At 37.6% G+C, this 12888-nt stretch overlaps 1 protein-coding gene across 1 annotated transcript in view; it reads right to left on the bottom strand.

Moving 5' to 3' along the window:
- ITFG1 (integrin alpha FG-GAP repeat containing 1) overlaps nt 2594-12888 on the bottom strand; it is a 237279-nt gene continuing 226984 nt past the window's right edge. Inside the window, exons 17-18 of the mRNA XM_021094239.1 lie at nt 7697-7814; nt 2594-4012 (exon numbers count right to left, since the gene is read on the bottom strand). Coding sequence (XP_020949898.1) covers nt 3953-4012; nt 7697-7814 — 178 coding nt within the window. The 3' untranslated portion in view covers nt 2594-3952. The remainder of the gene's footprint in view (nt 4013-7696; nt 7815-12888) is intronic.

Genomic DNA, 12888 nt, shown 5'->3' with positions numbered 1-12888 from the left:
TCACCTTTATACCGAAGAGCTAACCCTTAAGTAGCCTAGCATACTCCTTAGCATACCATCAGGGTCTCTTGGAAACAATTCAAGTTTTTGAGTTTATTTTTGGAGTAGTTCTAGCTATTCGTAAAGATTAGTATTTCCTCACCTTTATTCTTAGAGGTCTTCTAAAAATGATTTTTTAAAAACATGGAATCTAGGCAATCTTATTTTTAGTAACAAATTACTAACATTTCTTAGTTTTTATAAGATTACTTAATCTTAGTAATCTTATCTCTCCTCTATCTTGAAACATTTTGCTATAGGATTTCTCTGCTTGAAAAGGTTGTATCTATGATGCCAAGTCATTTTACTTTTGATAGTTTAGTAACCACTGCTCTTGGTAGAGATGCACTTCATAGATTTGCAGAGGTACTTAATCTGAGGGTGAATCTCTAGCTATATCTACCGGTAATACATCCCTGTCTTTCCTTATCAAGAGTGGGAGGGTATAGAAATAATGTTTAAAAGTTGTCACCTTTAATCTGAGGCCTTCTAGGAGAAACTATTTTGAGAATTGAGTTTCTGAAAATACGTAATTTTTTGGCTGGTATGTGGAGAAATAGAAAGAGCTAGTCCATGTAATGATGTGTTAGCAACAATGTATTTATTGTATTTACAAGTGTACAAGGCAATACATTGAATATCATGGTAAAGCAAGTCTTACAAAATGTTTTGGTTTCCCACAAAAATTATATTGTAGTTATAAATATAAAAAAATTATATTGTAGTCTCATCCATATAGCACTATGCAATAACATTGTCTTTTTAAGGCAACGTACATACCTTAAAAAATACAAAACAAAAAAATAATTACAATAGTAACATCAAAAATCATTGGTCACAGGAGTTGCTGACTAGTATCCATGAGGATATGGGTTCGCTCCCTGGCCTTGCTCATTGGGTTAAGGATCTGGTGTTGCCGTCAGCATGAGCTGTGACATAGGTCGGCACCTCCAATTTGACCCCTAGCCTGGGAACTTCTGTATGCCAAGGGTGCTGTCCTAAAAAGAAAAAAAAAAAAACAAAAAAACCGCATATAACTATAACAAATATAATACTCTTTAAAACATTTGAAATACTAGAAGCATTACCAAAATATGACACAGAGACACAAAATAAGCAAATGCTGTTGGAAAAATGGCACCACCATACCTAACTCGATGCAGGGTTGCTGCAAACATTCAATCTGTAAAAAATGCAAAATTTGGGAAACACAGTAAAGTGAAGCACAGTAAAACAAGGTATGCCTGTATGGCAATTTTTTTTTTAAGGATTTTTATTTTTTCTATTATAGTTGTGTACTGTAATTTGTATCTTCAAAATGGTTTATAAGTCTTAATTAGTTTTAGTTCCCAGGAGAGGAGGATTATAGAAGTAAAGATCAATGGAAGAGGGTCAAAATATGCTGTTATTGTTTGTCACTGTAATGGGAAATGGGAGGAAAGAAAAGAACCAGCTTATGGAAGGTATAGGTACCCTCTATGAACATATTACCATTTATGACTCAAAATAGTCTTTCAGGGTTGGTATCACTCACTATCCTTGTTTTACAGAAGAAGAAACCAGAGCTCAAAAAGGTAAAGTAACTGACTTAAAAGTCACAAAATGAGAGTGGGGCTCTGAATCCTGACTAGTTTGACCTCAAAGTCTTATATTCTTTCCACTCTTTTATTCAAAGTTAATATAAGTGTCTTTGTACTGTCCTTGAACAACATGGGGGGTTAGGGGTGCCGGCCTTCTGCACAGTTGAAAATAGAGTATAACTTTACTGCTGGGTCTCTCTGTATTTGAGATTCTACACCTGTGGATTCAACTGTGTACATACTAATTGAAAACACACACTTATAAGTGCAGTTCAAATGCATTTTGTTCAAGGGTCAACAGTATGTGATTTTTTTTTTTTTTTAAATCTTTTTTGGGCTGCACCCATGGCATATGGAGGTTCCCAGGCTAGCGGTCCAATTGGAGCTGTAGCCTCTGGCCCACACCACAGCCACAGCAACGTGGGATCTGAGCCGAGTCTGTGACCTATATCACAGCTCACGGCAACGCCGGATCCTTAACCCACTGAGCGAGGCCGGGGATCAAACCCATGTCCTCATGGATGCTAGTCAGATTTCTTTCTGCTGAGCCACGATGGGAACTCCGTGTATTTGATTTTCAATGCTGTGACATTTTTCACCTGCTGCTCCTTAATGAGTGATATTGAGGTTGCTTTGAAGCTTAGTATCAAGATAAAGAAATATAGTATAAAGTCACCGGTTGTATTTTTAATTATCATTAACATTTTATTTGCCTATAACACTACTCCTTGTAGACCCTGACCACAAGAGAGTTTTAAAACTCATGCTCTGTCAGTTGAAAGATACTAAACCTAACTGTGTTTAGGTACAGTGTTGTAGGTTGATAAATATTTAGTGAATTTAACTGAGAACTGTGTCAGGAGACACCTATCTTGCCCTGATAAGACAAGTCACTTTACCTCTGTCCAGATATGTGATTTAGATCTCATAAGACTTATCATGCTCCAAAGTAATTATTGATACACTCACAAAAATACTTTGTTTCAATACAGAATATTTATTAAGAAGATATATTAACATGCTTACATACACAAAGTATACCATTTATACACATGCCACTCCCAGTGAACTATAAAGAAAAAATATAACACGAAGAACAAAATTAGTTGTTTTCAGATAAGATCTTGTGTTTTATAGCCATCACATGTCCACATGCATATTAGAAAATCATTAGCACTGATACATACTCCCCCCCCCCCATCTTAGATACAACTTTTTGGCAAGGTGAAGTTCACAAAAATTTGCATTGAAGTCTGAATGTAAATTATAGACCTTTACAGGCTTTTGAAAATATGTTACGGAAGATTTGCATTCCCAGATGCTATCTACAGTAGTTTCCTTGCAAAAAATCAAATGCTCTTCTGTACTACATGATAAGGATCAGTGTTCAAATGAAAATTATTAGGGCACATTATTTCTTGGAGGGTATTACGATCTAGTTTTCAGTTAATATAAGCAAGTAGTAAATCTTTATATAGGGTGTCAACCACCAAGAATTTTGTTTTTCCAGACTATGAGTTCCACATGCCTGAAAATAAAACCCTATCAAGTCTATATATTTTGATAATTAGTTGGAGAAGTCTGTAAAAAATTATCTAAAAATAGTAATAACAAACAACTACCGCTTACTGAAAACGTCCTCTGTCCTAGGCAGCAAGCTCAGTACTTTGTATACATCATCCCATTTGATGTATTCGATAATTCGAATGAGTAGTAGTATAAGCTTTGTTTCTAAACAACAAAAGTGAGGCCTAAGCAATTAGCAAGTTCAAATAGCTTCTAAGTGGTGCAACCAGGAGTTTTAAGACCGGTCTGACTGCCATTCCAAAGCCAGGGTAGCCAACCCCTATACTGAATGCCCCTAGTGAGAGACTTCTCATCTGCTATAATGACGGTGAATGGTTAATAACTTTATCCATGATACAGTCACAGAAGTATAATCTGCATCATTAGAATAAGAAGCAAGACCAATTCAAATGGATCACAAAACCCCCTGCTCATTTAAATATTTTTATTTACATATGTCTTTTACCATCATTATTCTAATAAGATTATAAATACATAAACACTTGAGTACATGCAACACATTCCACAAAGGAGCAAAAATGTACAGTACCATTGAAAAAAGAACCCAAATTACTGTATACAAAATGCTTTAAAAAAAGACCTTATAACACATTCATACCATATTTATTTGAATACTTTCCAATAATTACCAAGGGATGCATCATTTATAAATAATATTCAAAATCTCCTATTTTCTTCTATAAGCAGGCTTAGTATTTCCATTAATCAAGTGAATAGCTGTTCCATTATGTAATATTAAAGGCAAGTCACATAGCATCAAAATGAAACCGATGGGCTTCTTGTCGTTTTTCTCTATCATCTGCTTTCTGAAAAAGAATTTTAGACTAGTTTATAAATGATAGGGAAATGGTAAAGATTTTCTGAAATATGAAGTGGTTAATTAAAAAGATAAAAGCCCTTAGCAATTAGTAGGTAAAAGGTGTGATTTTATTATACAATAATCTTATGAAATCTTTTTACAGGAGCTATTTTATAATTAATGTTCCACTAAGTTGAATTTAAAAAAAAGCAACAAGGGAGTTCCCGTCGTGGCGCAGTGGTTAACGAATCCGACTAGGAACCATGAGGTTGCGGGTTCGGTCCCTGCCCTTGCTCAGTGGGTTAACGATCCGGCGTTGCCGTGAGCTGTGGTGTAGGTTGCAGACGCGGCTCGGATCCCGCGTTGCTGTGGCTCTGGCGTAGGCCGGGGGCTACAGCTCTGCTTAGACCCCTAGCCTGGGAACCTCCATATGCCGCGGGAGCGGCCCAAGAAATAGCAACAACAACAACAACAAAAAGACAAAAAGACAAAAAAAAAAAATAAATAAATAAAAAAATAAAATAAAAAAAGCAACAAGAAATCTTCTTTAAGTGCTTAGTTCATTATTATTTATTTGAATGTAGGAATAAACATTAGATTTTTAAAGGATGGAATCAACTATTACATTTTTTCTATTCTTATTTATTTACTTTGGGTTGCATCTACGGCATATGAAAGCTCCTGGGCCAGGGGTCGGCTCCAAGCTGCAGCTGTGACCTATGCCACAGCTGTGGCAATGCTGGATCCTTAACCCACTGTGCCAGGCTGGGGATCAAATCCAGCACTTCAGTAGTGACCTGAGCTGCTGCAGAGACAACCCTGGACCATTAACCCACTGTGCCACAGTGGGAACTCCCATTTTTCCCATTCTTAATACTGCTGAATCTAAACTAATTAGAGTACATTAATTATTTTGGTTAATCTATTGATTTCACATCTATTTACTCACCCTCTGCTCCCAGCAAAGTACTGTGCTTGGAATTTTGAGCGATTAGAAAAAAATCCCTCCCTTGTGTATCTCGTTCTCAAGGAACTTATTAAAGAAAGGAATAAACATTAGATTTTTAAAGGATGGAATCAACTATTCCTGGAAAGAAACAAGCAAAATATACTAAATAACTTTTTTCAGGATGAAAAGTGAAAAGTGTTACCAGTATTCTGAGAGAAATATTACTCTTAGGTTGGCGTGAAGAAGGGGAAAGCTTTGAAAAGGCAGTGTTTATGGAAATGAAGAGAAGGGACACGGACTACAGGTGGGGGAAGAACAGGACTGCCCCTGGGAAGTCTGTCAGGAGCGTCGGAATATGTGAAAGCAGCTGATAAGAGGAAGGCTGATAAGAGGAAGGTGTATGGTGGCGTCGCCTGGAAGTACTGTGAAGGCTAGGCCAAGGGATTTACACATTTTAGGCAGAGGGTGGTCACAGAGGTTTCTGGACACAGGGCACATGATTAAGACTAAACTTGATTAATCAGGCAGCAAGGGAATTTGGGAGGACAAGACAGGATATAACAGGGGGCAGAGCTAAATTAAAGCACTGGTGTAAGGAACTCAGAAGTGGAGTCGGCTGCAGAGGTTGTATGGTGGCACAATCGGGAGGGCAACCGATTAAATCCTGTGGTGATCAAGAAGGATGAGAGAGGCGGCTTTAGGAAACTGCTTTTAGGGTGCCTGTAAGTGATCTAGGTAGAGGTGTCCTGGTGACAGGTGGAAGTGGGGAGAGACCTTTAGAGAGAGATGAGGGCTGGGCACATTTGAGGTTATAGCTCACGCCATGGTTGTAGATGCAACTGGCAGGGACGGAGTGTAAAGAAGAGGGTCTGGGGTGGACGCTGTGACAGAAGAGCAGCCAGCAGAGGTGCAAGTGGCCAGAGAGGTAAGAGAACCACAGGACCCCAGGGCAGGCAGTACATGAATAGGGATTTCGATCCATATTTGTATATAAAACTCCAGTTTTTAGTCACGGCATCATTGTTCCTGTAATGTTTATACTCTAATCAGATCTCCTGTGAAATTAATAATGCTAACTTCCTTTCCTTCATAGGTCTAGAGCTACGTCATACTGCAGACTATGTTCTGACATTTCTAGACAGAAGTGCCTAGGGTCACCTTAGATCTTACCTCTTAAGTTGCAATCTTAGAGGTAAATGAATATATAATTTTATGTTGTTTTTTATATGAAAGGAGGTTTTTTTTTTTTTTTTTAATGGTCACACCCATGTCATATGGAAGTTCCAAGGCCAGGGACTGAGTCTGAGCCACAGCTTTGACTCAGCAATGCCAGATCCTTTAACCCACTGCACCCGGCCAGGAATTGAACCTGCACCTCTGCAGCAACCCAAGTCACTGCATTCAGATTCTTAACCCACTGTGCCACCATGGGAACCCCAGGAGTGATTTTTTTTTTTTTTTGAGAGAGACAATCTTATGAAACTTTATCAGAACAATTAACATGTTCTCTTGTTCATAAATTAAAACAGCTAACATAAAACAGATAGTAATTTTAGTTAACAAAAATGATTATCATGAGCATGACAATCCAAAGAGAATAGGTGCAAAAAAGTAAAATGCTTTTGTGACACAGAGAAGCCCTTTTTAAAGAACATTATTAGAACCAGCTAGTTATGTACTAAATATATATTCATATACAAGTAGAAATTAGCTTTTTCAACTTATATCTAAACTGCTAATAAATTTATGTGATAGCCTTCTTTTCCTCATATAAACATATAAAAATTACATTTTTGAGTTTTGTTTTTAATTATTACTTCGGGTGTGATACTAAAGAGCAGAAATAAGCTTAGTTTAGGACAATGAATACTTGATAGATGGAAAAAGATGTTGATCACCTTGGTTGTGACTTCCCACCTAAACTCTGAGAAAACTACTTAGCCTCTCTCTGCTCGGAATTTTTATGGAGAGATAGCTGTTATTCTCAGTAAAACATGTCCACGGCTCCATCAGTTAATAATGGACACAGGCTTATTTAAAAAATGATTATTTTTCAGGCCATTTCTTAATTATTTCTAATTATGCTTTTCGATACACCTGGTGATTTTGAGGTGTTCACTTTATTACTATTGCACAGCATCAAAGTTTTAAAATACATATTCTTCTATGATTTTCTTCTTTTGGCAGCACCCATGGTATGCAAATTTCCCAGGCCAGGGATCAAACCTGTGCCATGGTAGTGAACCAAGCCACAGCAGTGACAACACTGGGTCCTTAACTCAGTAGGCCACCAGGGAACTCCTGGTCTTCTATGCTTTGTAGGAATTGCTAAGAGACTTGATATAAAAGAAATTATTATCCATAAGCTGTCATTATGGACAGAACTTGAAAAATCAGAAAATCTTTGTCATGTGAAAAAGTTTAAAATAGAGTGTTTTTATTTACTTATTTTTATTTTTTATTTTTTTTGACTTTTTAGGGCTGCACCTGTGGCATATGGAAGTTCCCAGGCTAGGGGTCTAATTGGAGCTGTAGCCGCCAGCCTACACCACAGCTCACAGCAATGCCAGATCCTTAACCCACTGAGCGAGGCCAGGGATCAAACCTGCATCCTCCTGGATGCTAGTCAGCTTTGCTAGCTGCTGAGTCGCAAGGGGAACTCCTAAAATATAGTGTTTTTAAAGAGCAATATATTACTATTATAAATTAACCAAAGGTAATATTTCATTTAAGTGAACAAACCTTTTCCTGCCAATGTAAAATCCCAATTATTGCCAAGATGAAGACACAGACACCAATGAGAGCTATGGCCGTGAGGAGAACAATGTTACTTGGTGTAAGATACAGTTTGGCACTCCAGCTGCAGATGAAAACAAAGAAGCAAAATTACACATTTTAACTTAAAAATAACAAAATTCCTTGGAGACATAAAAGCTAAATAGCTCATTAATTAATGAACCAGTCCATTCATTCAACTCGCTTAACCATTCATTATAAATAAATGAGTGAAAATTAGACAGTGATAAGAATATTGATGATCCAGCAGAATTCAGATTTTACTCCGAGAATTGAAGTAGACCAGAATTTTTGATAAGATGCTTTGATGTTTTTCTTTGAGCCTGTGAGAATTATTAAGTAAACTTATCAAGGGTACTGTGGACAATCTAAAACATGGTTTTTATGTCTTGGACGCTAAGGCTATACAGTCACATGATTTTGATAAGATTTCTATATCTTTTTAAATTGTTGCATAGGGTAATGCTGAGGTGATATTTAAGAATTTTTTTATAAAGTTATAGTTGGTTTACAATGTTGTGCCCATTTCTGCTGTACAGCAAAGTGACTCAGTTATACACGTATGTATTCATATACATATCTGCTATTTGTTATATATACAATGTATATATTATATGTTCTTTTTAATATTCTTTTCCATCATGGTCTATCCCGGGAGATGGGATACAGTTCCCTGTGCTATACAGTAGGACCTTGTTGTTTATTTGTTCTAAATGTAATACATATTTTTGACTCCTGTTTACATATGTACTATGACTAAGTAAAACAACCATATGTCCAAGTGGGTACAGATAGATGCCTGTGCAGAGTGTCATATCAGAGGGTTTACATTATTACAGCGACATCGAGACTGCATGGAAAATTGCTTTTAGTCCCTCAATGTTAATGGCAATATACAAACTTTAGCATACATCGAACTAGTTCTTTCTTCTAAAATAGACCACATAAGATAGTACTTGCAAACCCCGAAAAACCTAAAGCGGAGGTCTGTATCACCAACACTACAGGTGGTTATATAAAAAGAACTTTTTGTTCTCTCTGAGAATAGATAATAGATATATTTTCATTTCAAAAGTTTAATAAAAGCAAGCTCATTCTGATAAATAGCAAGCAACGATTGACTTATTTTGGGATAATTAAAATTTACTGATCCATAAGTTAGCCTCTAGTCAATAAATTTCAAAATATACCCCAAACTAAAATCAATTTGGTTTTTATTACGTACATAAATTTGAAAAGAACATTTTTTTTCAAGAAGAACAAAAGAAACTTGAAAAATGTTGAGATTGTGGAGGAAATTCAAGAGTAAGAAAACCTCAGGAAACAAATACCATTTATCAGTTGAGGTTAGCTATTCTCAGTACTTTACCTCATACTTAAAAAAAAAGTCCTTTCATGAGACTTTTTTGGTAATTCTAATTTTTTAATTAAATTAATTTTAACATTTGTTTATTTAATGGCTGCGCCCACAGCATATGGAAGTTTCCAGGCCAGGGATCGAATCTGAGCCACAGCTGCAACAACCTATTCCACAGCTGTGGCAGTGCCAGATTGTTAACCCTCTGTGCTGGGCTGGGGAATTGAAGCCATGCTGCCACAGAGACAATGCCAGATTTTAGCCTGCTGCGCCACAGCAGGAACTCCTGGGCAGTTCAAATTTTAAAATGGGTATTACTCAGCCATTAAAAGGAAAGAAATAACAGTGTTTGCAGCAACATGGATGGACCTAGAAATTAACATGCTAAGTGAAGTTAGTCAGTGAGACACCAACATCATATGCTATCACTTACACGTGGAATCTAAGAAAAGGACACAATGAACTTCTTTGCAGAACAGATACTGATTCACAGACTTTGAAAAAACTTAGGGTTTCCAAATGAGACAGGTTGGGGAATGGGGGGATGCGGTTGGGGGGTGGGGGGTACGCTGGGAGTTTGGGATGGAAATGCTAAAAAATTGGGTTGTGATGATCATCGTACAACTGTAAATGTAATAAAATTCATTTGAGTAATAAAAAAAGAACTTAAAAAAATAGGAGTTCCCTTCGTGGCGCAGTGGTTAACGAATCCGACTAGGAACCATGAGGTTGCGGGTTCGGTCCCTGGCCTTGCTCAGTGGGTTAAGGGTCCGGCGTTGCCCTGAGCTGTTTGCGGTGTAGGTTGCAGACGTGGCTCGGATCCTGCGTTGCTGTGGCTCTGGCGTAGGCCGGTGGCTACAGCTCCGATTCGACCCCTAGCCTGGGAACCTCCATATGCTGTGGGAGCGGCCCAAGAAATAGCAAAAAGACAAAAAAAAAAAAAAAAAAAAAAAGAACTTAAAAAAATAAAAAACTCAGGAATATAGGAATTTGGGTAAGAAAAACATTGGACAAAAGGCCAATATTCAGTTTCTTACTCAGAAGCAGTCATTCTTCTCATTCTTCTTACATATCTTTCCAGAGATATTCTATCACACACAGATATCTTATTATTTATTTATTTTTGGCCACACCTGCGGCATATGAAAGTTCCCTGGCCAGTGATCGAACCCATGCCACAGTGACCTGGGTCCTTAACCAGCTGCATCACAAGGGAACTCTGTGATTTCATTTTAAAAATCACAAATGGTTGCTAAATGCATTTTCCTCTACTTGACTTTGGCTTTACCACTTTAGAAGACTGTTCTGTCATGATATTGCATTATACAGAATTTCCATAATATAGAATTTCCATTAACCCACTGAGTGAGACCAGGGATTGAACCCACATCCTCATGGATCCTAGTTGGGTTTGTTAACCCCTGAGCCATGACAGGAACTCCCATCATAGCTGCTTTTAATGTGACTTCATTGAACAGAATTGGAAAGAGATGCACACAATTGGCTCACGCAGGGGCATTAGGTGGTTCTGGCATCCCATCCAAAACTCTAATAAAGAACAGTACAACCTGTACTTGTTATTTGTTTCTTTTTGATGACAGCCATTCTGACAGGTGTGAGCTGATATCTCATTGTAGTTTTGATTTGCATTTCCCTGATTAGTGATTTCAGCATCTTTTCATGTGCCTTTTGGCCATTTGTATGTCTTTGGAAAAATATCTATTCAGATGCTCTGCTCACTTTTTAATAGATACATTTTTGGGATTCTTCAGGAAATTAAAAATATAACTGCCATACGATTCAGTGATTCCACTCCTGGCTATTTACCCAAAGAAAATGAAAACATTAATTAGAAAAGATACATGCACCCCTATGTTCACTGTGGCATTATTTACAATAGTCAAGATAATGGCAACAACCTAAGTGCCCATCAAGAGATGAAGGGATAAAGAAACGTAAGCGCTCTCCCTCCCTCTCTTTCTCATATGTGTATATACATATAGACATACACACACAGAATGGAACTCTACTAAGACAGAAAAGAAGGAAATCTCGCCATCTGCAGCTACATGGATGGACCTAGAGTGAAGTAAGTCAAACACAGATATTGTATGATGTTACTTAACTGTGGAATCTTAAAAAGTAAGATAAATGAACAAACAGCAAAATAGAAACAGTTACAGAGAATAAATAAGTGGTTGCCAGAGGGGACTGACTGAGAGGTACAAACTTCCAGTTGTAAAATAAATGAGTCATGGGTACGAAATGTACAGTGTGGGGAACAGAGTCAATAATTACGTAATATCTTTGGCAACAGATCATCAACAGTAGCAATCATTTTGAAATGTACAGAAATACTGAATCACTACGCTGTGTAACAGGAACTAACACAGCGTTGTAGGTCAATTATATTTCTTTTTCTTTGAGGGGAGGGATCTTTTTCTTTTTTTTAGCCACACCTGCAGCATAGGGATCAAATCCAAGCTGCAGCTGTGACCTAAGCCATAGCTGCCGCAGCGCCAGATCCTTAAACCATTGCGCCAGGCCAGGGATCAAACCTGCGCTGTTACAGAGAAAACGATGGATCCTTAACCTGCTGTGCCACACTGGAAACTCAGTTATATTTCTAAAACAACACTAATAGAAAAAGAGATCAGATTTGTGGTTACCAGAGGTGGGAGGTGGTGGTAAGGGGTAACTGGATGAAGGCAGGCATAAGGTACAACAGTCACGAGATAAACAAGCACTAGGGATATAATGTATAACAGGACAAATAGAATTAACACTGCTGTGTATTATATATGAAATATGTTAAGAGTAGATCCTGTTATCATCACAAGGAGAAAAATTGTTTCTATTTCTGTACTTTTGTATCTGAGATAATGGATGTTCACTAAACTGACTGTGGTAATCATTTCATGATGCAAGTCAAATCATTATGCTGTACACCTTCGACTTATACAGTGCTGTATGTCAATTATACCTCAATGAAACTGGAAGAAGAGAGAAGAACAAGACAGCCTGTGTTTTGAGAAGAAATGTAATAAGCCACTGGTTACATATTCATAGGTTATTTTCTTTTCATATTGATATCAGAGTGGCCTTAAGAACAAGTCATATTTTTTCCAATAAAATTTAAATGTTGGAGTTCTCTTAGTGGCGCAGTGGTTAGTGAATCCGACTAGGAACCATGAGGTTGCAGGTTCGGTCCCTGCCCTTGCTCAGTGGGTTGACGATCCGGCGTTGCCGTGAGCTGTGGTGTAGGTCGCAGACGCAGCTCGGATCCCCGCGTTGCTGTGGCTCTGGCGTAGGCTGGTGGCTACAGCTCTGATTCGACCCCTAGCCTGGGAATCTCCATATGCCACGGGAGTGGCCCAAGAAATAACAAAAAGACAAAAAAAAAAAAATTTAAATGTTAATATCTTCAACGTTTTTGAAATGACAGAATAAAACTAGTAATTTAAAGAAAAAATGAACAGAGATAAAGATTTAGAATTAAATGCTATTATAAAAAGGAACATATTCTGCTAATAAGGATAAAAATACCTACCATTTACTGAAAACTTACCATGTGCTGGATAATGTTAAGCATATTTCATCCTCATCCTTAAAAGGTGTTTTTTTTTTTGTTTTTTTTTTTGTCTTTTGTCTTTTTGCCTTTTCTAGGGCTGCTTCCCGCGGCATATGGAGGTTCTCAGGCTAGGGGTCTAATTGGAGCTATAGCCGCCAGCCTACACCACAGCTCACAGCAATGCTGGATCCTTAACCCACTGAGCAAGGC

Source organism: Sus scrofa, chromosome 6 (genome assembly GCF_000003025.6).
Source record: "Sus scrofa isolate TJ Tabasco breed Duroc chromosome 6, Sscrofa11.1, whole genome shotgun sequence".
Classification (NCBI taxonomy): domain Eukaryota; kingdom Metazoa; phylum Chordata; class Mammalia; order Artiodactyla; family Suidae; genus Sus; species Sus scrofa.
The sequence above is the reverse complement of the archived record's forward strand: the minus strand, read 5'-3'. Positions and strand labels throughout refer to the sequence as shown.